Here is a 24,662-nt window from a genome sequence, read left to right as displayed (position 1 = left end):
GTACAAAAGGAGAATTTGGCCCATATTGACTAATGGCTTCCTTGAATTCCTTTAACAACTTAAAAGGAAAGGTGGCCCAACTAGCTATATTCTATCCTCCTCGCTGGATTATAGTAATGGGAAATTGCCATGCTTCTAGGTCTCCTTCAGCTCTAGCCTTCTGAATAGAATTTTGTGTAGCACCACCAATTGCTCCAGGCATTTTTATTTTGAGACGGAGTCTTGCTCTGTTGCCCAGGCTGGAGTGCAGTGGTGCGATCTCAGCTCACTGCAAGCTCTGCCTCCCAGGTTCACGCCATTCTGCCTCAACCTCCCTAGCTGGGACTACAGGCGCCCGCCACCATGCCTGGCTAATTTTTTTTGTATTTGTAGTACAGACAGGGTTTCACCATGTTAGTCAGGATGGTCTCGACCTCCTGACCTTGTGATCCACCTGCCTTGGCCTCTCAATGCTCCAGGTTTTAATGTTGCAGCTACCGGAACAGTAAGTTTTATAGCTAATTCATCTTCTCACCCGTTAGGGGGAGAAGGAGGAGGTGGCCATTCACTTAATTCAGCAGGTGGAAAGCTAGTAAAATATACCTTTTTCAGTTTCCCTTTCTTTTCTTCAATTTCCTCTGGTTGTTGTTCCTCATATTCAGAATCTGAAGTTAATTTTTTGCACTCGTCTACCTCTTCCTCATCTGAATTTGCCTTATCATCTGTTTGAAATGGCTCAAGAGCTGCCTTTATCAACGCCCATGCTGACCAAACAGAAACTGGAATTTTGGCTCCTTCTTTATATGCCTTTTTAAAATGCCTGCCAATTCTTTCCCATTCATCTAGCTCCATTGTCCCTTGTTCTGGGAACCATGGCCAAAACTGCTCTACTGTACTAAAGAGTGTTAATAAATTCTGAGTACTAACTTTCACTACCCCTCTCCATAATAAATGCCTTAAGAAATTTAAATAAGCAGAATGTTTACTTTCATTCTGTCTCATTGTTACCCGGGTTCTTCCAAGTGCCCAGCTTACCCACCGAGCTTCTTTCAGTTGTCCTCAGTTGTCCTCCGACAATGCGTCTTCCGCTTCTGCATGCTCTAGTGTTCCTTCACCGGGGTGTTCATAGCCCCATGTTGGGTGCCAGAAATGTTGGGGTGATCAGACCCAACACCAGGCTGTGGGGGGCTACAAACCAGCAGAGTCAAAGGAATGAGAAAAGACAAGTTAAGAGTGCATAAGGTGGGTCCAGGGGGCCAATGCTGGTATGGAGGCTGCGAAGGCCCCGAGCTCTGGGAGCCCACACTATTTATTTATTTATTTATTTATTTATTTATTTATTTATTTATTTATTTTATTTTATTTTATTTTATTTTTTTGAGACGGAGTCTCACTGTGTCTCCCAGGCTGGAGTGCAGTGGCGTGATCTCGGCTCACTGCAAGCTCCGCCTCCCGGGTTCACGCCATTCTCCCGGCTCAGCCTCCCAAGTAGCTGGAACTACAGGCGCCCGCCACCACGCCCGGCTAGTTTTTTGTATTTTTAGTAGAGACGGGGTTTCACCATGTTAGCCAGGATAGTCTCGATATCCTGACCTCGTGATCCACCCGCCTCGGCCTCCCAAAGTGCTGGGATTACAGGCTTGAGCCACCGCGCCCGGCCCACACTATTTATTGGTGATCAAACAAAGAAGTAGGTCGTGAGGACATGGGGGTAAACAGGTGTGGGCGTGAGGACAGAAAGGTAGCAGTGCATCAAGTGTCTGTGACGGTTTAGCATTTTCTTTGATGCATATTAGAATGTGCTCTGCTGCTTGAGAAAATACAGAACATGTTTATGAGCCTGGGAGAGCAACCAACAAGTTTGTGCACCTTCCAGAGGCTACGAGGGGTTTTATGCCCTGAGCCCTGGATTCCATCCAAGCCATGAGGGGTTTTACGCCCTGGGCTTGGATTTGTGGTGTTGCAGGGCAGCCCTCCACCCTTTGGCACAGAGCTTCGTGTTCCAAAGGCCATGAGGGGTTTTAGACCCTGGATCCTGGACATCTTCCAAGACTCTTTTATATTATGACAGACAAGCCAGTCCTGCCTCTGCTCTTCTACCAACAAGTAGAAAGCAAAACCAGGCTGAATTCAGCTGATGCCCACCCACAACTGGAGCATTTAAATCAGCTCTAGTGGCTGGTAAGGTGGGCTGGAGCTTCCTGCCCACTCTCTTAAAAAACTTGAGTTTTGGCCGGGTGCGGTGGCTCATGCCTGTAATCCCAGCACTTTGGGAGGCTGTGGCGGGCAGATCACCTGAGGTCAGGAGTTCAAGAACAGCCTGACCAACATGGAGAAACCTCGTCTCTACTAAAATTACAAAATTAGCTGGGCGTGGTGGTGCATGCCTGTAATCCCAGCTACCTGGAAGGCTGAGGCAGGGGAATAGCTTGAACCCAGGAGGCGGAGGTCACGGTGAGCTGAGATTGCACCATTGCACTCTAGCCTGGGCAACAAAAGCAAAACTCCATCTCTAAATAAATAATCAGTTCTAGTCAGAGGGGAATCATCCATGCCAGTGGCTGGAACTTGAGTTCCAGTGAGCCTTACCACTGTGGGCTAAAATGCTCTGGAATCCTAAATAAACTTGAAGGCAGTCTAGGCCACAAGTACTGCAACTCTGAGGCAATTCCTAGTACTGAGCTGGACTCAGAGCCAGTGGACTTGGGGGGCATGCAACCTACTAAGACAACAGTTAGGACAGCTAAGGGAGTGCTCGTGCCATCCCTCTCCCAATTCCAGGCAGCACAGTTCACAGCTCCAAAAAAGACCCCTTCCTTTTGCTTGAGGTGAGGAGAGGGAAGAGTAAAGAGAACTTTATCTTGCACTTTGAATACCAGCTCAGCCACAGCAGGATAGGGCACCAGTCATAGTCATTAGGTCCCCTTTGCAGGCCCTAGCTCCTGGATGACATTTCTAAACACACCCTGGGCCAGAAGGAAACCCACTGCCTTGAAGGAAAGGACTCAGTCCTGGAAGGATCCATCACCTGCTGACTGAAGAGTCCTTGGGCCCTGAATAACCAGCAGTAATACCCTGGTTGTACACCATAGGCCTTGGGTGAAACTCAGAACATTCTCAGCTGTGGTGGCTATGGGGAGAGACTCCTTCTGCTTGAAAAAAATGGAGGAAAAGCAAAAGGGACTTTTGCATGTTCGGTACCAGCTTGTCCACAGTGGGGGAGGCACCAAGCGGGCTGTTGGGATCCCTGATTCCAGGCCTTGGATCTTGGATGGCATTTCTGGACCTTCCCTGAGCCAGAGCGGAGCCCACTGCGCTGAAGGGTGAGTCCCAGGCCAGGCAGCGTCACCACAAGCTGATTCAAGAGGCCTTGGTCTCTAAGAGAACATCGACAGTAGCCTGGCAGTACTCCCCATGGACCTGTGGTGGTGGTGGCCATGGGGTGAGGCTTCTCTGCCTGCGGAAAGGGGAGGGAAGAGTGGAAAGGACTGCATCTCATGATTTGAGTGCCAGCTCAGCCACAGTACAATTAGAACACCAGGTAGACTTCTGAGTTATACTGCAGTCACTGGCTCCTGGATAGCACCTCTTGACCCACATAGGGCCTGGGGGAACCTGCCACCCTGAAGGGAAGGAAACAAGCCTGGCTGGTATTGCCACCCACTGGTTGTAGAGCCTCAGGGCCTTGAGGCAAACACAGGTGGTAGCCAGGTAGTGATTATAGCAGGCCTTGGTTAAGAGCCAGTGCTGTGCTCACTTCAGGTCTGACCTGGCACAGTCTCAGTGATGGGGGCTACCGGGGTGCTTGTGTCACCCCAGCCCCAACTCCAGGTGGCTCAGAACACAGCAAGAGAGAGACATGCTGTTTGGAGTAAAGAGAAGAGAATCGGCCAGGCGCAGTGGCTCACACCTGTAATCCCAGTACTTTGGGAGGCTGAGGCAGATGGATCACCTGAGATCAGGAATTCGAGACCAACCTGACCAACATGGCGAAACCCCATCTCTACTAAAAATACAAAATTAGCCGGGTGTGGTGGTGCATGCCTGTAATCCCAGCTACTCGGGAGGCTGAGTCAGGAGAATCGCTTGAACTCGGGAGGTGGAGGTTGTGGTGAGCCAAGATCATGCCATTGTACTCCAGCCTGGGCAACAAGAGCGAAACTCCATCTAAAAAAAAAGAAAAAAGAAGAAAGAGAACAGAACAAGCATCTCTGCCTGGTAATCCAGAGAATTCTTCTGGATCTTATCAAAGATAATCAAAGTGGTACCTCTAAGAGTCTGCAAGAACCACAGTGTTACTGAGCTTGGGATGACCCCTAATGTAGAGATGCCTTAGATCACAAGACCTAAGTCCTTTCAAATATCTAATAAGCTTTCCCAAGAAGGATGAGTACAAACAAGCCCAGCCTGAGAAGACTACAATAAATACCTAACTCTTCAATGCTCAGACAGGGATAAATGTCCACAAGCATCAGAACCATCCAGGAAAACGTGACCTCACCAAATGAACTAAATAAGGCACCAGAGACCAATCCTGGAGAAATGGAGATTTGTGACCTTTCAGGCAGAGAATGCAAAATAGCTGTTTGAGGAAACTCAAAGAAATTGAAGATAACAGAGAGAAGGAATTCAGAATTCCATCAGATAAATATAATGAAGAGATTGAAATAATTTAAAAGAATCAAGGCCGAGCACAGTCACTGATGCCTTTAATCCCAGCACTTTGGGAGGCCGAGGTGAGTGGATCACCTGAGGTCAGGAGTTCAGACCAGCCTGGACAACATGGTGAAACCCCATCTCTACTAAAATACAAAAATTAGGCATGGTGATGCATGTCTGTAATCCCAGCTACTTGGGAGGCTGAGGCATGAGAATTGCTTGAACCTGGGAGGCAGAGGTTGTGGTGAGCTGAGATCATGCCACTGCACTCCAGCTTGGGTAACAGAGTGAGACTTCATCTCAAAAAAAAAAAAAAAAAAAAAAATCAAGCAGAAATTCTGGAGTTCAAAATGCAATTGACATACTGAAGAATGCATCAGAGTCTCTTAATAGCAGAATTGATCAAGCAGAGGAAATAATTAGTGAGCCTGAAGGAGACTACTTGAAAATAGTCAGAGGAGGCAAAAGAAAAAATAATAAAAATCATTGAAGCATGCCTACAGGATCTAGAACATAGCCTCAAAAGGGCAAATCTAAGAGTCATTGGCTTTAAAGAGGTGGTAGAGAAAGAGATAGGAGTATAAAGTTCATTCAAAGGGATAATAACAGAGAACTTCCCAAACCTAAAGAAAGATATCAATATCCAACTACAAGAAGGTTATAGAACACCAAGCATATTTAACCCAAAGAAGACTACCTCAAGGCATTTAGTAATCAAACCCCCAAAGGTCAAGGATAAAGAAGGGCTTCTAAAAGCAGGAAGAGAAAAGAAACAAATAACAAACAATGGAGCTCCAATACAACTGGCAGAAGACTTTTCAGTAGAAACCTTACAAACCAGGAGGGAGTAGCATGACATATTTAAAGTGCTGAAGGAAAAAAACCTTTTACCCTTGAATAGCATATTCAGTGAAAATATCCTTCAAGCATGAAGGAAAAATAAAGGCTTTCCCAGACAAACAAAAGTTGAGGGATTTCATCAACACCAGTCCTGTTCTACAAGAAATACTAAAGGAAGTACATCAATCACAAAGAAAAGGATGTATAATAAGAAATCATCTGAAGAGACAAAACTCACTGGTATTAGTAAGTACACACACACAAAAATAATATTGTACGCCGGGTGTGGTGGCTCACGCCTGTAATCCTAGCACTTTTGGAGGCTGAGGCAGGTGGATCACCTGAGGTCAGGAGTTTGAGACCAGCCTGGCCAACATGGCAAAACCTTGTCTCTACTAAAAATACAAAAATTAGCCGGGCATGGTGGTGTGTGCCTGTAATCCCAGCTACTAGGGAGGCTGAGGCAGGAGGATCACGTGAACCTGGGAGGTGGAGGTTGCAGTGAGCTGAGATCATGCCACTGCACTCCAGCCCAGGCAACAGAGTAAGACTCCATCTCAAGAGAAAAAAAAAAAGGCTGGGTGTGGTGGCTCATGCCTGTCATCCCAACACTTTGGGAGGCCGAGGCGGGCAGATTACAAGGTCAGGAGAGCAAGACTATCCTGGCTAACATGGTGAAACGCCATCTCTACTAAAAATACAAAAAATTAGCCGGGCGTGGTGGTGAGTGCCCATGGTCTCAGCTACTCAGGAGGCTGAGGCAGGAGAATGGCGTGAACCTGGGAGGTGGAGTTTGCAGTGAGCCGAGATCGTGCCACTGCACTCCAGCCTGGGTGACACAGCGAGACTCTGTCTCAAAAAAAAAAAAAAAAAATTGTAACACTGTAACTGTGGTATGTAAATTATTCTTAAGTAGAAAGATTAAATGATAAACCAATCCAAAATAATAACTACAACAACTTTTCAAAACACAGACAGTACAAACAATATATAAATAGAAACAAAGAAAAGTTAAAAAGCAGGGGTATTATGTTAAGGCATAGAGTTGTCATTAGATTTCTTTTTGTTTGTTTCTTTGTTTATGCAAACAGCATTAAGTTTTTATCAGCTTAAAATTATGTGTTATAAGATAGTATTTGCAAACCTCGTGGTAACCTCAAGTCAAAAAATATACAACAGATACACACAAAATAAAAAGAAAGAAGTTAAATCATACCACCAGAGAAAGTCACCTTCACTAAAAAGAAGACAGGATGGAAGGAAAGAAGGGAGAGAAGATGACAAAACAACCAGAAAACAAATAACAAAATTGGCAGGAGTAAGTTCTCACCAATAATAACACTGAATGTAAATGAACTAAACTATCCAATCAAAAGTCATAGAATGGCTAAACGGATTTAAAAACAAGACCTAATGATCTGTTGCCTACAAGAAACACACTTCACCTATAAAGAAACCCACAGACTGGAAATAAAGGAATGGAAAAGCATATTCCATGCCAGTGGAAACCAATAAAGAGCAGGAGTAGCAATACTTAGACAAAATATATTTCAAGACAAAAACTGTAAGAAAAGTCAAAGAAGGTCACTATGCAATTATAAAGGGGTCCATTCAGCAAGATGATGTAACAATTGTGAACATATATGCACTCAACACTGGAGCACTAAGATATAGAAAACAGATAAAAAGAGAGAGGGCTGGGGATGGTGGCTCATGCCCATAATCCCAGCACTTTGGGAGGCTAAGGCAGGTGGATCACCTGAGGCCAGCAGTTCAAGACCAGCCCAGTCAACATGGTGAGGCCCAGTCTCTACTAAAAAATTCAAAAATTAGACGGGCGTGGTGGCACGCACCTGTAATCCTAGCTGCTTGGGAGGCTGAGGCAGAATTGCTTGAACCCAGGAGGCGGAGGTTGCTGTGAGCCTCCCACCATTGCACTCCAGCCTGGGCGACAGAGCAAGACAGACTCCCTCTAGAGAAAAAAAAAAGTATAATTGTTTTGTCAGCCGTGTCCAGTAGGAAGAAGCAGGAGGTCCTATTAAGTACAGGCAGAAAATTCCGCTGAAGTGCAAATATCCCCCTGGAGGATTCAGATCACAGTGCAGGGATGAAGCCCGCCCTGCCAAGGCCTGTGTCAGGAACTTGTTCATCCGGCTCCACTCAGCTGTGCAAGATCGCTTCTTCTGTCACTCAGTCCACAGGGGGCGGGACCTAACGCTCTAGCCAATCAGGGCCATGGGGCGGGTTCGTGGGAACTGTCAATCAGGCGCGCTTCCGGGAGGACTGTGTGTGGTTAAAAAAGCCCGCGGCGTCTTCTCGTCTCACTTGTGCTCGGCTTCCGGCTCTGTCGCTGAGAGACGACCTGGAAGTTCTGTGGCAACCTTTGTCGCGCTGGAACCCGCATTGGCAACGGGAGCCGTTGGGACGACCTGGGACACCGCGGAAGTCGGGAAATGGTGCGTGTCCGGGGCCGGCGTCACGAGGCGGGGGAGGGGCTGGGTGGAACCGGCCTTATTTGGCTGTGGCTGGACTGGGCCTCCCCGCTGGCGACTCCGGGATCTGCGGACCTGGGCCCCCCTGGAGTAGCTCGGCCCTCTTAGGCCGCAGAGTGGGGCTGGGCCTGCAGCCGGGACTCCGGGCGTCCCATCCCCTTCCTGCGCGGCGACTGCGGCCCTCGCGCCCTCTCTGGGCAACTCTGAGCCCGCAGCCCCGCATCTCCCCAGATTGTGCGGCTGTAACCAACAGAGGTTTGCGGCCCGAGTCACTGCACCGAGACGCTGAGGGCTGTAGCAGAAACAGTTAAATCGCCGGAGAGCGGAGGACACCCCCAGATCCGCCTCCCTGAGGGATTTGGGGTCTGGTCAGGGGCTGCTGGGATGTAGGGTCGCTAATTGGTGGGGACGTGACGGGCGAATCCTGGGACAGGAGGTGAAGGAAACGTATTCTCCTGCTGAGTGGGCTCCCTCGTGAGGTCTTCAGCCTGGTTGGCGCCAGCCTTTCCACTGGAATTCAGGATCTGAGCTAGAACTCCGGCGACTCCTGAGCAACTCTCAGAGATCTTATCCCCAGGCACAATGGGGAGGCCGGTGGTCAGCGTCTGCTGTGACTTGACTCTCAGGGAGGCGGCCCCGAGAGGCAGCGGGGCTGAGGGCACCTGGTTAATATCTAACTGCAATCTGGCCTCCAGCCTGGCTCGCAGTTCCTGTAAACCCGGTGAGGAGGCTGCACCGTGACGACGAGTCACCAGGCTGAATCCAGACTCGTGTGTGGGGTTTGTGTGTGGGAGGAGCTGTGTTATCTTTGGTACTGCGTCCCTTCTTTCTTTCCAAGGGCGACCGTTTCCCCTCTGAGTCTTCCAGAGATGTGGGCAGCAGGGTCTCAAATCCACCACTGTGTTCTCTCATCCTAACTCCTCCTAAAGCTGGCAGCAAATTTCTTGGTTTCCAGAGACTTCCCCAGGCTTACTTTCTCTCCTTAATTCACAGCAACAGTATGAACTCTTTGGCCCCCAGGCGATATTTCACTAGTTTGTTATATGGTTTTCAGTTAGCAATGTATGGCCTTTTCTTGAAAGAATTGTTTTGGGTTCCTGAACACGGTGGGTCATTCCTGTAATTCCATCACTTTGGGAGACTAAGGCAGAGGTATTGTTTGATCCCAGTAGTTCCAGACCAGCTTGGGAAACATGGCAAGACCTTGTCTCTAGTAAAAGTGATAATAATAAAATTAACTACAGAGTCCCTAGGTGGCATAGAGTATCACATTGTGAGGGAGCTGAGCGTCTAGCTCAGATCTCTTTCTCTTCTCAGAAGGACATGAGATAGCTCATTTATTCGTTTACCCATTATGGACTAATCTATTCATGAGGTCCAAACCCTCAGGACTAAATCGCCTCTTAAAGCGCCACCTTTTTCTCTTTTTTCTTTTATTTTTATTTTTTATTGCCACTTTGGAGATTAACATTCAGTGTGCATTTTGGAGGGGACAACCATTCAGACCTAGCAGTGGCTGATCACGTGCACTCCTTCTGCTGAGTATGTAACAAAATGCCAAACTCTCAGAAGGAAGATGGGAGTTAAGGAAATACTATATTTTTTTGCATAAACAATTTAGCCACACTCCACCCCTGTTATTAGTTATGCTCATGGGGCCCACCCCTAAATACACTGTCTAGACACCATGAAAGGCCCAACTTTGTGAACAAGCGTTTGTAAGGACACGCACTCTCAGCACTGCTAATGGTAACTCTCTTTTGTACAATAAGTAGTAGGACTTTATCGTGCCAAGAACTGCAGATCCACTGTGGAAATAGACATTAGGGGTGATCCAGGCTATGTGATTCACTCACTTAGTTCACCAAGTGGCATGTTTCTATTCGACTGTTAATTTACCAAACATGTTTAACTCTGGCTTCAGAGTTACTGTGTAGGAGAAAGTGAATGTAGACAGAATAAGAGTGGGTTTACCATGTCATTGAATAAAATGGTTGGAAACCACAGCATCATGCCAAATGTATGAAGTGAGTATAGATTCTCAGTACTGTGATTTTCACCCTTCCTCTTCTGTACATGTGGGATGGATCAGGCCTCAGTGGCTTTAGGGGATGTGGCTGTGAACTTCACCCGAGAAGAGTGGGCTTTGCTGGGTCCTTGTCAGAAGAATCTCTACAAAGATGTGATGCAGGAAACCATCAGGAACCTGGATTGTGTAGGTAAGGATGACATCACATTTCCACTTATTTAATTGGAGACATTTGTTTCTTGGTCATTCACACTGTTCAAAGATTTGGAATATGGAAAGGGGACATGGTTTACCCTGGAAAAAAAAACAGAGTTTAGAAGCTCCTGTAGCAGTTGTACATCTTCATATAATTTTATGTCCACAACATCTTAGCCTACTGTTGACGGGCAGCATTATCAGTCACATAAGCAATGATTAATACATACATTTTATGTCATATTATTACATCCTATATTCTCACAGTAAAGTTATCTAGAAACAAAATGTTAAAAAGATAATCATAAGGAAGATAAACGTATTTACTGGTCATTAAGTAGAAGTGCATCATCAGAAAGGTTTTCATCCTCATTGTCTTCACATTGGCTAGGCTGAGTAAGAGGAGGGGCTGGTCTTATGTCTTGGGTAGCAGAGACTGAAGAACATTCATATATATATGTATATACAAATGGACTTGTGCAGTTCAAACCTCTTTTTCAAGAGTCAGCTGTACTTCAGTGAATGCATTTTGTACGAGTGCAGTGTACATCAAAATCTTACTGTGTCTATAATTTTGTACAAATTTATAATGATTTTTCTGGGTCTACCTTTTAGGAATGAAATGGAAAGATCAATTTCTTTTCAAAGATCAAATTGAAGATCAATACAAATATCCCAGGAAAAATCTAAGGTAATTTACACATAAGGAAAAGATATGTCCCTGGAGCTCTTTTGAGAATGACATGAAATTTTAAAAACAAGCAAAGAAAATGAACAAGCTTAGCTTAAATTTATTTATTCTTAGAAAATGTTCTCCAAAAACACATACTTAAATGTTCCATAGCTGTTCAGTGTTTGTAAAATAGTTCCCATGGCAACAATATTATGAATCCACATATGAATATCATTGTCTCGAGAACACCTGTGGTACAGTTATGTTGCACAACATTCCATCCATTCACGTTCAAGCAGGACACGAAGCCTACACTTTGCATGATAGTGTTAAAAATGTACATCCAATACCTATTAATACCTATAAATGATTTATAGACAGACCTTTAGTGATATATTTCCCATTTTTTTACAGATGTCGTATGTTAGAGAGATTTGGTGAAAGTAAAGATGGAAGTAAATGGGGAGAAATGTCTAGCCAGATTCAAGATAGTATTGTGACGAAGAATACTCTTACTGGAGTAGGTCCTTGTGAAAGCAATATGAGTGGAGAAATCGTCCTGGGTCATTCATCCCTTAATTGTTACATCAGAGTTGGTGCTGGGCACAAACCACATGAGTATCATGAATGTGGAGAGAAGCCAGATACGCATAAACAATATGGGAAAGGCTTCAGTTACCACAACTCATTTCAAACACCTGAAGGGCTTCACACTGGAAAGAAACCATATGATTGTAAAGAATGTGGGAAGTCCTTCAGTTCTTTGGGAAACCTTCAAAGGCACATGGCAGTGCAGCGTGGAGATGGACCTTATAAATGTAAGTTGTGTGGGAAAGCCTTTTTTTGGCCCAGTTTATTACATATGCATGAAAGAACGCACACTGGAGAGAAACCATATGAATGTAAGCAGTGTTCTAAAGCCTTTTCTTTTTACAGTTCCTATGTAAGACATGAAAGAACACATACTGGGGAGAAACCATATGAATGTAAGCAGTGTTCTAAAGCCTTCCCTGATTACAGTTCTTGTCTAAGACATGAAAGAACTCACACTGGAGAGAAACCCTATACATGTAAACAATGTGGGAAAGCCTTCAGTGCTTCCACTTCCCTTCGAAGGCATGAAACAACTCACACTGAAGAGAAACCCTATGCATGTCAGCAATGTGGGAAAGCATTTCATCATCTGGGAAGCTTTCAAAGACACATGGTAACGCACACGAGAGATGGACCTCATAAATGTAAGATATGTGGAAAAGGCTTTGATTGTCCTAGTTCACTGCAGAGTCATGAAAGAACTCACACTGGAGAGAAATTGTATGAATGCAAGCAGTGTGGGAAAGCGTTATCTCATAGCTCAAGCTTTCGAAGACACATGACAATGCACACTGGAGATGGACCTCACAAATGCAAGATATGTGGGAAAGCCTTTGTTTATCCCAGCGTATTTCAAAGACATGAAGGGACTCACACTGCAGAGAAACCCTATAAATGTAAACAGTGTGGCAAAGCCTACCGTATTTCCAGTTCCCTTCGAAGGCATGAAACAACTCATACTGGAGAGAAACCCTATAAATGTAAATGTGGGAAAGCCTTTATTGATTTCTATTCATTTCAAAATCACAAAACAACTCACGCTGGAGAGAAGCCATATGAGTGTAAAGAATGTGGGAAGGCATTCAGTTGTTTCCAATACCTTTCTCAACATAAAAAGACTCACACAGGAGAGAAACCTTATGAGTGTAAAACATGTAGGAAAGCCTTCAGTCATTTTGGTAACTTAAAAGTACATGAAAGAATTCACTCTGGAGAGAAGCCCTATGAATGTAAGGAATGTGGGAAAGCATTCTCTTGGCTCACTTGCTTTCTACGACATGAAAGAATTCACATGAGAGAGAAATCCTATGAATGTCAACAATGTGGTAAAGCTTTCACTCATTCCCGTTTCCTTCAGGGACATGAAAAAACTCACACTGGAGAGAACCCGTATGAATGTAAGGAATGTGGGAAAGCATTTGCTTCTCTCAATTCCTTGCATAGACATAAAAAGACTCACTAGCATTTTCTCTAAATGTATGGAATGTAGGAAAGCATTTATTTTATGTCATTTCAGAAACTTGTAAGAAACACATTGGAGATAAACCCTGTGAATGTAAGCACTTGGTAAAGCTTTAAGTAGTTTCAGTTTCTTTCCAATACAGTCATCCCTTGATACATGCTGGGTATTGGTTCCAGCACTCTGTGAGCCATGCCAACTCCCTTTTATAAAATGGCATATTTGTATGTAACCTACCCACATCCTCTTGTATACTCTCAATTATGTCTAGATTACTTAAAATACCTCATGCATTGTAAAAGCTATGCAAATAGTTGTTCTATTGTATTGTTTAGGGAATCATGATAAGGAAAAGAGTCTGTTTTCAGTATAGATGCAGTAATTGTGAGCCTATCAACATAGTATATGTCAGGCAGAACATTAAAGTTTCTTTGTTTCAACCCTCACATATTGCTTTTGTTTAATATGTTAACACTCACCAAAACCCTGGGTCTTCTCTCTTGATAACCCAAGTATAGAGATTATAACGATGATTATTCTGTGGCACCTAATGTTTTGATGTGTTGAGATGACTAGATGTATGGCATTGTGGGTAAGTAGTGAGACATCAGGACTATCATCTACGTTGGAAGAACCAACTATGATTATAGATGTGGACTCATTTGAGGAGGCTGTGTAATACTAATGTTAGGACCTGTTTGGCTTCAGGGCTGAATGAAGATCTGTAACCATTGAATGTTCCATCTTCTTTGCAGATTCTTAGTTATAGGAAGCTAGTTCTTCTTTTCCTTTGCTTTATATATTAAAAAAACCCTTGCAGTATTTATAGGCATGTTATTTCTCGGGTGGAGTGAAAGCTTTGTTCCATTGTAGGATCTTTGAGGATCATACCTCTTTTTCACCTTTGCCTACTGAAAAACTGTGGCAAACTTTTCAAGTGTCCAAATCAATGGCTCTGTGTTTTCTAAATTTTCTAGATCATCATCATCTGTAGTGGATTTCAGCAGACTTTGTAGTTCCTAGTTGGTAAGAGTTTCTCTTTGCTCTTCTGTGTGTTCCTTAACGTCATCCTCAGTCATTTCAAACAGCATTCCCCACCAACTGTGTTTTGCAACATTTTGTGTATTCTTAATGACTGCATTAATATGGGGAAGCCCCTGAAATCACTGACTCTCTTACCCCATGATGGCTTATAACATGCATTGACTGTTCTGGGCTTTAGGGCATCTATAGCCTTTCCAGTAAGCACAGTTGTATCTGTAATTTGTGAAGCTCTTCAATAAAACCACTGTGGTACATTCAAGGTTAGCATTAAGACTCCATGAATTCACCCAAGGTCAGGTGGAGGTAAGTCACTTTAACGCACTTGATGATGCCTTGATCTACTGATGCAGCAGTGATGTAGTTTTAGGAGGCAGAAATATCATTTGCATGTTCTTTTAGGCAAAACAAAGAGATTGGAGAGATGGCCCAGAGTGTTGTCAATTCTGAAGAAGACCTTGAGTGGCAGTCCCTTCTCTTTTGAGGTGTTCCATCACATCAGGAGTGAAGCACTGGTAGAAGAAAGCCTTCTTATGTTCTTGCCAGGACACAGGCCACCAAGTTTTGCTTTTGTCCTAAAGAACCTGGTGATCGCTCAGTAGACGAAGCCTCACTTGTTCTTGTGAACTGATGCATGACCTGACAGCACCAGAATAAGGTGATCTTTCCAGGCCTCGATCCCCAGTACCTACACTCATGGAGGAAGGTACCATTGGGCATCTTCTAGAACATGCCTGATTCATGACAATACAAGATTTACTCTGGAAGGTAGTCTTTCTTTTCTTGGTTTTATGAGCTCTTCTAGGAATGCTGTTGTTTCCCTGGCATCAGCCAATGCCATTTCTCCTGTGGTCTTCAAGTTCTTTGGCTGCAGTGTGTTGCATAGTTAGCCTAGCCAGAACTTACTGGCTTTAGACTCCTTCCTCTTGCTCTCCTCAGCCCCCTCATAGTGATGCTCATAGAGGCTGAGTGTTTTTTGTTTTTTTTTTTTAAGATGGAGTCTCGCTCTGTCGCTCAGGCTGGAGTGCAGTGGTGCAATCTCCACTCACTGCAAGCTCAGTCACCTCCCGGGTTCATGCCATTCTCCTGCCTCCGCCTCCCGAGTAGCTGGGAGTACTACAGGCGTCTGCCACCATGCCCGGCTAATATTTCTGTATTTTTAGTGGAGATGGGGTTTCTTTTTTTTTTTTTTTTTTTTGAGACGGAGTCTCGCTCTTTCCCCGGGCTGGAGTGCAGTGGCCGGATCTCAGCTCACTGCAAGCTCCGCCTCCCGGGTTCACGCCATTCTCCTGCCTCGGCCTCCCGAGTAGCTGGGACTACAGGCGCCCGCCACCTCGCCCGGCTAGCTTTTTGTATTTTTTAGTAGAGACGGGGTTTCACCGTGTTAGCCAGGATGGTCTCGATCTCCTGACCTAGTGATCCGCCCGTCTCGGCCTCCCAAAGTGCTGGGATTACAGGCTTGAGCCACCGTGCCTGGCCGGAGATGGGGTTTCACTGTGTTAGCCAGGATGGTCTCAATCTCCTGGCCTAGTGATCCACCTGCCTTGGCCTCCCAAAATGCTGGGATTACAGGTGTGAGCCACCGCGCCCGGCCTCTTTTTTTTTATGAGACGGAGTGTTGCTCTGTCGCCCAGGCTGCAGTACAGTGGCGTAATCTTGGCTCACTGCAACCCCCGCCTCCTGGGTTCAAGTGATTCTCCTGCCTTAGCCTTCTGAGTAGCTGGGATTACAGGTGCATGCCACCACACCCAGCTAATTTTTGTATTTTGAGACTGAGTTTTACCATGTTGGTCAGGCTGGTCTCGAACTCCTGACCTCGTGATCCACCCGCCTTGGCCTCCCAAAGTGCTGGGATTACATGGATGAGCCACTGCGCTTGACCTGGCTAAGTGTTTTTTCTTTTTCTTTTTTTTTTTTTTTTTTTTTTTTGAGATGGAGTCTTGCTCTGTCGCCCGGGCTGGAGTGCAGTGGCCGGATCTCAGCTCACTGTAAGCTCCGCCTCCCAGGTTTACGCCATTCTCCTGCCTCAGCCTCCCGAGTAGCTGGGACTACAGGCGCCCGCCACCTCGCCCGGCTAGTTTTTTTTTTGTATTTCTTAATAGAGACGGGGTTTCACCGTATTAGCCAGGATGGTCTCGATCTCCTGACCTTGTGATCCGCCCGTCTCGGCCTCCCAAAGTGCTGGGATTACAGGCTTGAGCCACCGCGCCCGGCCAAGTGTTTTTTCAAGTATGATGTTACCATCAGTAGGGATGTGGTTCTGTGATGTGTCCTCTAGTCACACACTTAGTGCTTTCTTAGTCTTTATCCTTAGTTTATCATGAACCAGAGGGATCATTTTTGCCACTGCAGGGGCAGCTCTAACACTTTGAGGAACTTCGGCTTCTCTCTGCTTTAGTGTGTGATTTCTTGGTTTGTTCTTACCTTATGACAAACTTTCCAAGGTGACATGCCAAAACATCTTAGGTTTGTGTTTTCTTTTTTTTTTTTTTTTTTTTTTTTTTTTGAGTCGGAGTCTTGCTGTGTTGCCTAGGCTGGCGGGATCTCGGCTCACTGCAAGCTCCACCTCCTGTGTTCATGCCATTCTCCTGCCTCAGCCTCCCGAGTAACTGGGACTACAGGCGCCCAGCTGCACGCCCGGCTAAGTTTTTTGTATTTTTAGTAGAGACGGGGTTGTACCGTGTTAGCCAGGATGGTCTCGATCTCCTGGCCTCGTATTCTATCTGCCTTGGCCTCCCGAAATGCTGGGATTACAGGCGTGAGCCACCGCTCCTGGCCTGTATTTTCTTATTGAGAGATAGCACTTTTTGTTCCCTGGTAGCCTTTTAGGGATAGGTTTGACCACCTGATTCCTTCTTAGGAGCAATTTTTGAACATTTTAAAATTTTTTTATGAATGACATCTCAAGGGTCTCTGAATGAACAAAACAGTCTTCAAAAGCCAGAACAGTGGCCAGATGTGGTGGCTCACGCCTGTAATCCCAGCACTTTGGGAGGCTGAGGCAGGCGGATCGCAAGGTCAGGAGTTTGAGACTAGTCTGACCAACATGGTGAAATCCCATCTCTACTAAAAATACAAAAATTAGCTGGGTGTGGTGGCGCACACCTGTAATCCCAACTACTCAGGAGGCTGAGGCTGGGGAATCACTTAAACCTGAGAGGTGGAGGTTGCAGTGAGCTGAGATCATGCCAGTGCACTCCAGCCTGGGCAAAGAGCGAGACTGTCTCAAAAAAAAAAAAAAAAAAAGCCAGAACAAAGTTGGTGAACTCACACTTCCTGATTTCAAAACTTATTACAAATCCATACTAATAAAAACAGTTTAGTACTAGTGTAATAACACAGAAATAGAAAATGCAACAATTAGAGATGATTGACTTGTAATTCTGTTCTTGGGCTGCAAGTTCAAGAAATGGATGAAAAGTGATCATGACCTGCACAAGAAATAATTTTCTGATTTTAAAAGCAGAGTCAATGTTGAAAAAGAGATATGTAGCTGGGCGCAAGTGGCTCATGCCTGTAATCCCAGCACTCTGGGAGGCCAAGGTGGGCGGATACGAGGTCAGGAGTTCAAAACCAGCCTGGCCAACATGGTGAAACCCCATCTCTACTAAAAATTCAAAAATTAGCCAGGCATGGTGGCAGGTGTCTGTAATCCCAGCTACTCGGGAGTCTGAGGCAGGAGAATCACTTGAACCAAAAGGCAGAGGTTGCCGTGAGCCGAGATCACACCATTGCACTCCAGCCTGGGCGACAAGAGCGAGACTTTGTCTCAAAAAAAAAGAAAAAAGAAAAGAAAAAAAGAAATAAGTGATATAACATGGAAATTTCCAAGTTGGATGAATGCAGCAAACCTTGGGGCTATAATGTTATGGAATGGATGTAGAGTCAATGTTTAATTAAGGAAGGACCGTAAATTCTGATTTCACATAATATGTCTTTGCAATGTACGGGATGATCTATTTTTTGTTATACTTGTTTTGGGTTTTGGTAGTGATTATTCAAGTGTTTATCATGTAAATGATAATATCACAATCAGGGACAGTTTTCCAGTGATTTATGGATAAATTCCATATTCATCCACCTGGCGCGGTGGCTCACGCCTGTAATCCCAGCACTTTGTAGGCCGAGGTGGGTGGATCACCTGAGGTCAGGAGTTCGAGACCAGCCTGACCAATATTGTAAAACCCCGTCTCTACTAAAAATATAAAAATTAGCCGGGAATGGTGGCGCATGCCTGTAATCCCAGCTACTTGGGAGGCTGAGGCAGGAGAATTGCTTGAACCCAGGAGGTGGAGGTTGCGGTGAGCTGAGATCATACCACTGTACTCCAGCCTGGGCAACAAGAGTGAAACTCCATCTCAAAAAGAAAAAAACAAAAACAAACAAACAAAAATCTTATTTATCCTGTATAGCTCTGGTATATTTTTGCCTTTCTGGGGTGTTTCATTTCATGTGTAATAACTCTTAGGGTTGCACATCCAACAGTACTTTCTTATAATTATTGCTTTCCCATTAGTAGTCATTTAGTTAGCTCAGGTTTTTATAGTGTTATTTGTAAATATAAAACATGCGTTACATTTTTATGTGTTGTAGGGCCAAGAATTCACCAACTAGTTATTATTTTACACAGTTGCTTTGTAAATCCGTAAGGAGAAGAAAGGTGAGGAAATACACATTTAGTCTGGATTTTATATTCATATAATGATCTTTAATGGTGCTCTCTGTCTTTTCTTGTGGATTTTGCCATCGTTTGGTTTCAGACATAAGGACTTTCTTTCATCTTGTAGGTCTGGTGTGGTAGGAACAAATTGTTTCAATATGTATGTTTTTATTCTTGAAAAAGTATTTGTTTTGTCTTTCATTTTAAACCTGAGCTTTGCTTGATGTAGGATTCGTGGTGAAGGTATGTTTCAGAGCACAGCATGATGAGAAACTGTTGTGTGACAGGCTTCCCACTGAAAGGAGGATCATAAGCTAACAAAAGCAAACATAGCCAGGCACAGTGGCTCCTGCCTGTAATCCCAGCATCTTGGAAGGCCAAAGCAAGATGAAGACTTGAGCCCAGGAATTCAAGACCAGCCTGGGCAACATAGTGACACCCTGTCTCTACCAAAAATTTTTAAATTAACTAGGCATGGTGTTTTTAACCTGTAATCCCACTACCCAGGTGGCTGAGGCGGGAGGATTACTTGAGCCCAGGAGGTCGAGGCTATAGTGAGCCATGATTGCACCACTTTACTCTAACCTGGGCAACAGAGTGAGACCCTATCTCAATAAATAAATAAACAAGTAAATAAGTACTATTTAATTCCTCTCACTATTACAGTAATCTATATAACTTATTGTCAAAAATCAATGAACAATATAGAAACTAGGATGGAAAAAAATTACTGTGATTAGAGACGATAGCCATATTTGGTTGGGAGACTAAAGACAAAACATTTAAAAGTATTAGAAAGCTGTTAAAACTTGGGAAGGAGTGAATTTCCTACTTATGGAGTAAACATGTATTGCATTTATAATAACATGTATGCTATTGAAATAAAATCACATTTCTTGCAAAAATATATACATTTCTGAGGAATAGGGCTAATTTCTTTCTTTTTTTTTTTGAAGGTTTTTAAAAGATGTTTATTTTGTATACAAAGAACTATCCTAGTTTTTCATTGGGTAGATGCCTTGGATAATCCTTTGAAGGAAGGTCATTTATTCCAACTTACTGAAGCCTATATCCTTTGCATAGTTACAGAAACACTGGCGGCACATATTGAGGCTGTATTTCCAGATCAGACCATGCTGGTTTGAACAGACGCGACAAGAGTGAGAACCGCTGGCTCCAGTATAGCTGGTGACCCATCTTGCTCTCAGGTAAAAGCCTTTCTTTTATTTTTAAAGACAGAGTCTTCCTCTGTCGCCCAGGCTGGAGTGTAATTGGGGGATCACGGCTCTCTGCAACCTCTGCCTCCCGGGCTCAAGCGATCCAAGCAATTCTCCCACTTCAGCCTCCCAAGTAGCTGGGACTATAGATGTGCACCACCACGCCTGGCTAATTTTTGTTGTTTTTGGTAAAGACAGGGTTTTGCCATGTTACCAAGGCCACTCTCCAACTCCTTAACTCAAGCAGTCCGCTCACCGTGGCCTCCCAAAGTGTTGGGATTACAGGCGTGAGACACTGCGTCCAGCCTAGGGCTAATTTCATGTGCAGCATCTGTCTATGTTTCCTGATGAAATGATGTAAGGGTTAATTGACGTAAGTGTCACCTCCATGGATATATATATTAATACAACTTTGGTAGATTGACGATTCCTTATCAGAACTCACACTGGCTAGATATGCTATAAATGTAATTGAGAAAACTCAGATCCCGCTGGGCGCGGTGGCTGACATCTACTGTAATCCCAGCACTTTGAGGGGCCAAGGTGGGCGGATCACGAGGTCAGGAGATCAAGACCATCTTGGCTAACGTGGTGAAACCCTGTCTCTACTAAAAATACAAAAATTAGCTGGGCATGGTGGCATGCGCCTATAGTCCCAGCTACTTAGGAGGCTGAGGCAGGAGAATTGCCTGAACCCCAGAGGCAGAGGTTGCAGTGAGTCGAGATCGCGCCACTGCGCTCTAGCCTGGGCGACAGAGCAAGGCTCCGTCTCTAAAAAACAATAAAGAAAACTGAGATCCAAATTCACTCATGCAAAATGTGCCAGAAAATTTGGAACATCAAGGAATTGTCATAAAATGTATAACTCTATTGTTTTTATCAGTGCCTCCGGCTTAAAGTGGATCTGGACTATGGATTCCTATATCTTACTTTCAGAAAAAAGCACATTGAGGTGAGAGAATTCTGTAAATAAGTTCTCTTGACGCATAAATTCACGAGTTGAATAGGTAGTGTTTTTTGATGAAATCAGTTAATAAAAATTTGCCTTTTATTTTATATTTCTCTGGATGATTGCAATGATTGAAGTATATTTCATTTTTCTCTTTTTCTTTCCTTTTTTCTTTTTTTTTTTTTTGAGATGGAGTCTCACTCTTGTCACCTAGGCTGGGGTGCAATGGCACTATCTGGGCTCACGGCAACCTCCACCTCCCAGGTTCAAGCGATTCTCCTGCCTCAGCCTCCCAAGTAGCTGGGATTACAGGCGCCACCACCATGCCTGGCTAATTTTTTTGTATTTTTAGTAGAGATGGGGTTTCACCATGTTGGCCAGGCTGGTCTCGAACTCCTGACCTCAGGTGATCTGCCCACCTTGGCCTCCCAAAGTGCTGGGATTACAGGCATGAGCCACCGTCCCCGGCCTCCACATGTATGTCTTCTTTGGAAAAATGTCTATTCATGTCCTTTGACCACTTTTTAACGGTACTGTTTGTTTTTCTCTTGTAATTTTCTTTGTTTCTTATAGATGGTAGATATTAGACCTTTGTCTGATGTATAGTTTGCAGATGTTTTCTCCCATTTTGTAGGTTGTCTGTTTACTCTGTTGATAGTTTCTTTTGCTGTGCAGAAGCTCTTAAATTTAATTAGATCCCACTTGTCAATTTTTTCTTTTGTTACAATTGCTTTTGCTGTCTTTGCCATGAAATCTTTGTCTGTTCCTGTGTACAAGATGGTATTGCCTAGGTTTTCTTCCAGGGTGTTTATAGTTTGAGGTTTTACATTTAAGTCTTTATCCATCCTGAGTTGATTTTTGTATATGGTGTAAAGAAGGGGTCCAGCTTCAGTCTTCTGCCTATGGCTAGCCAGTTAACCCAGAACCATTTATTGAATAGGGACTCTTTTCCCCATTGCTTGTTTTTGTCAGCTTTGTCGAAGATCAGGTGGTCATAGGTGTGTGACCTTATTTTTGGACTCTCTATTCTATTCTGAATTTTTTTTCCTCATGGTTATATGAGTGTTTATTTTTGTCTGGAAGCTTTTGTGAGAATTTAAATAACACAGTAATGAACTAGTTAAATGCTGCAATTTGTAAAAATATGCAAAATCTGTACATAAACCCCTGACATCACCTTTGACCCACTGCACCCTCTTTTCACAACTGTCTAGAGAAAAGTAAGTATATAATATTATTCCAAAGGCAGTTAATGTGAAAGGCTGATGAAGCATCTGACAGAAAGATAGTTGATCTTTCAGAGAGAACAGAGTCTTGTGATAATAGATTGTGAGTGTGCGTGCATGCGTGTGTCTGTAATTTTTAAAGACATGAATATCACTTATTCATTAGTTATAATCAGACATCATTTTTTTTCTTGTTTTTCAAACATGCCCATTTGTCTTGTCAGGAAACACTACAGTTTTCACAAGTTGATTCAAGATTTTGTTTGATTGAATTATACTTGATGTTTGGCTCCTTTCTTTTTAGCCATGGGTTCCCAGTTCCAGTTCAAGATGCTTTTATGTCTGGTACTTTTGTTACTGGGCCAGTCCTGGAAAAATAGCTGAGAAAGCAAAACAGCTGAAATGGATAATTATTTTCTTCTCTTTTTTTTGAGAGAGAGTCTCGCTCTGTTGCCTAGGCTGAAGTGCAATGGTGCGATCTCAGCTCACTGCAACCTCCGCCTTCTGGGTTCAAGCGATTCTCCTGCCTCAGCCTCCCGAGTATCTGGGATTACAGGTGCCCGCCACCATACCCAGATAATTTTTGTATTTTTAGTACAGACAGGGTCTCACCATGTTGGCCAGGCTGATCTCGAACTCCTGACCTCATGATTCACCTGCCTCGGCCTCCCAAAGTGCTGGGATTACAGGCGTGAGCCACCGTGCCCGGCCGCTAATTATTTTCTCAAGCAGTAGATAAAATTTTTTTTTTTCCCTAAACTGTTTATCTTTAGGTATGCTAGCTTACTAGGACTCCAGATGGCCTGGGAGCTTCAGGACCCTTTGCCAATTATCAGAGTTAGACAAGGCCTGCTCAAAACCAGAGCAAACCAGAACCAGTTGCCTTTAGATCAGGGATCCCCAACCCCTGGGCCATGGACCAGTACCAGGCCGTGGCCTGTTAGGAGCTAGGCCACACAGCAGAAGGTGAGCAGCGGGCGAGTGAGCAAAGCTTTACCTGTATTGACAGCCACTTCCCATCACTCACATTACTACCTGAGCTCTGCCTTCTGTCAGATCAAAGGCAGCATTAGATTATCATAGGAGCGTGAACCCTCTTGTGAGCTGTGCACACAAGGGATCTAAGTTGCATGCACCTTATGAGAATCTGGAAGATCTGTCACTGTCTCCCATCACCCCCAGATGGGATCATCTAGTTGCAGGAAAACAAGCTCAGGGCTCCCACTGACTCTACATTATGACGAGTTGTACATACATCATTATATATTACAATGTAATAATAATATTTAAGTGCACAATAAATGTAATGTACTTAAATCATCCCAAAACCATCCCCACTCCAGTACATGGAGAAATTATCTTCTAAGAAACTAGTCCCTGTGCCGAAAAGGTTGGGAACTGCTGGTTTAGATCATTGACACCTTATTGTAAGATGAAAATCCTCACCCATAGAAGAAAGTCACGGCAGCTTTTTAGTTGTTGTTGTTGTTGTTGTTGTTGTTGTTTTTTAAGACGGAATCTAGCTTTGTTGCCAGGCTGGAGTGCAGTGACACGATCTCAGCTCACTGCAACCTCTGCCTCCTGGGTTCAAGCAATTCTCCTGCCTCAGCCTCCTGAGTAGCTGGGATTACAGGTATGTGCCACCACGCCCAGCTAATTTTTTTTTTTTTTTTGAGACGGAGTCTTGCTCTGTCACCCAGGCTGGAGTGCAGTGGCCGGATCTCAGCTCACTGCAAGCTCCGCCTCCCGGGTTCACGCCATTCTCCTGCCTCAGCCTCCCAAGTAGCTGGGACTACAGGCGCCCGCCACCTCGCCCGGCTAGTTTTTTGTATTTTTTAGTAGAGACGGTGTTTCACCGTGTTAGCCAGGATGGTCTCGATCTCCTGACCTCGTGATCCGCCCGTCTCGGCCTCCCAAAGTGCTGGGATTACAGGCTTGAGCCACCGCGCCCGGCCTTTTTTTTTTTTTTTTTAATAGAGACGGGGTTTCAATATGTTACCCAGGATGGTCTCGATCTCCTGACCTCATGATCTGCCTACCTCGGCCTCCCAAAGTGCTGGGATTGCAGGCATGAGCCACCGCACCCAGTCCATTGTTTTGTTTTGAGATGGAGTTTCCCTCTTGCTGCCCAGGCTGGAGTGCAGTGGTTATCTCAGCTCACTGCAACCTCTGCCTCCTAGGTTTGAGCGATTCTCCTGCCTCAGCCTCCCGAGTAGCTGCGATTACAGGCATGTGCCACCATGCCTGGCTAATTTCGTATTTTTAGTAGAGACGGGGTTTCTCCATATTGGTCAGGCTGGTCTTGAACTCCCGACCTCAGGTGATCCACCCGTCTCGGCCTCCCAAAGTGCTGGGATTACAGGCATGAACCACCATACCCGGCCAGCCTTTGGAACATGTGTGGTATAAAGAGACATGTTTATGATTTGTGCCTGCACATCTGAAGTTCCTTTCTGCCCATATTACAAATGTCCCCATCCCGTATCTGGCTGCTTAAAATTCCCCGGCTTCCCACAGCTCTAGGAGGAGGAAGTGTCTTCGGAGCAAGAGCTGACTCTGACCCCTTCTTCTCTGGCCAGAAAATAAGTCCTGTTTTGCCTTTTTTTTTGTTCCATTAGGTATTCTTTCTTTGTGACTCATATAAACTAG

The 24,662-nt window shown here is 44.5% G+C and overlaps 2 protein-coding genes across 9 annotated transcripts in view; both read left to right on the top strand.

The window, feature by feature from the left end:
• Window positions 1-7,798: 7,798 nt before the first annotated feature.
• LOC105467718 (zinc finger protein 442) overlaps window positions 7,799-24,662 on the top strand; it is a 29,324-nt gene continuing 12,460 nt past the window's right edge. For 2 of the 6 annotated variants that reach the window (XM_071086293.1, XM_011717543.3), the window contains exons 1-3: window positions 7,799-7,934; window positions 19,705-19,829; window positions 20,722-20,790. The gene's annotated coding sequence lies outside the window, so the exon portion shown is untranslated. Of the gene's footprint in view, window positions 7,935-19,704; window positions 19,830-20,721; window positions 20,791-24,662 lie in introns of those variants that run through there. The other 4 variants (XM_011717828.3, XM_071086290.1, XM_024794427.2 and 1 more) reach the window with 3 other exon arrangements.
• Window positions 7,807-13,366, top strand: LOC105468159 (zinc finger protein 799). Of its 3 annotated transcripts, none has more exons than XM_011718303.2 (4): window positions 7,807-7,934; window positions 10,063-10,189; window positions 10,810-10,885; window positions 11,282-13,366. In XM_011718303.2, the coding sequence occupies exons 1-4, from the start codon at window positions 7,932-7,934 to the stop codon at window positions 12,921-12,923; spliced, it is 1,848 nt and encodes a 615-aa protein (XP_011716605.2). In that variant the 5' UTR covers window positions 7,807-7,931; the 3' UTR covers window positions 12,924-13,366. The 3 variants fall into 3 exon arrangements, with proteins under 3 accessions (XP_011716605.2, XP_011716663.2, XP_011716534.2); XM_011718361.3 differs by lacking the exon at window positions 7,807-7,934 and adding an exon at window positions 7,945-8,691; XM_011718232.2 differs by lacking the exon at window positions 7,807-7,934 and having other exon boundaries at window positions 7,945-10,189.

The sequence above is a fragment of the Macaca nemestrina genome, chromosome 20 (genome assembly GCF_043159975.1).
Source record: "Macaca nemestrina isolate mMacNem1 chromosome 20, mMacNem.hap1, whole genome shotgun sequence".
Classification (NCBI taxonomy): Eukaryota; Metazoa; Chordata; class Mammalia; order Primates; family Cercopithecidae; genus Macaca; species Macaca nemestrina.
Note: the sequence above shows the minus strand (reverse complement) of the source record. Positions and strands in the feature narration are given on the sequence as shown.

Coding starts and splice junctions, on each gene's coding strand:
- LOC105468159 (XM_011718232.2), top strand. CDS start 10,054: ATGGATCAGGCCTCAGTGGCTTTAGGGGATGTGGCTGTGAACTTCACC. Junction 10,190..10,809: donor CAGGAACCTGGATTGTGTAG/GTAAGGATGACA, acceptor TCTACCTTTTAG/GAATGAAATGGAAAGATCAA. Junction 10,886..11,281: donor TATCCCAGGAAAAATCTAAG/GTAATTTACACA, acceptor ATTTTTTTACAG/ATGTCGTATGTTAGAGAGAT.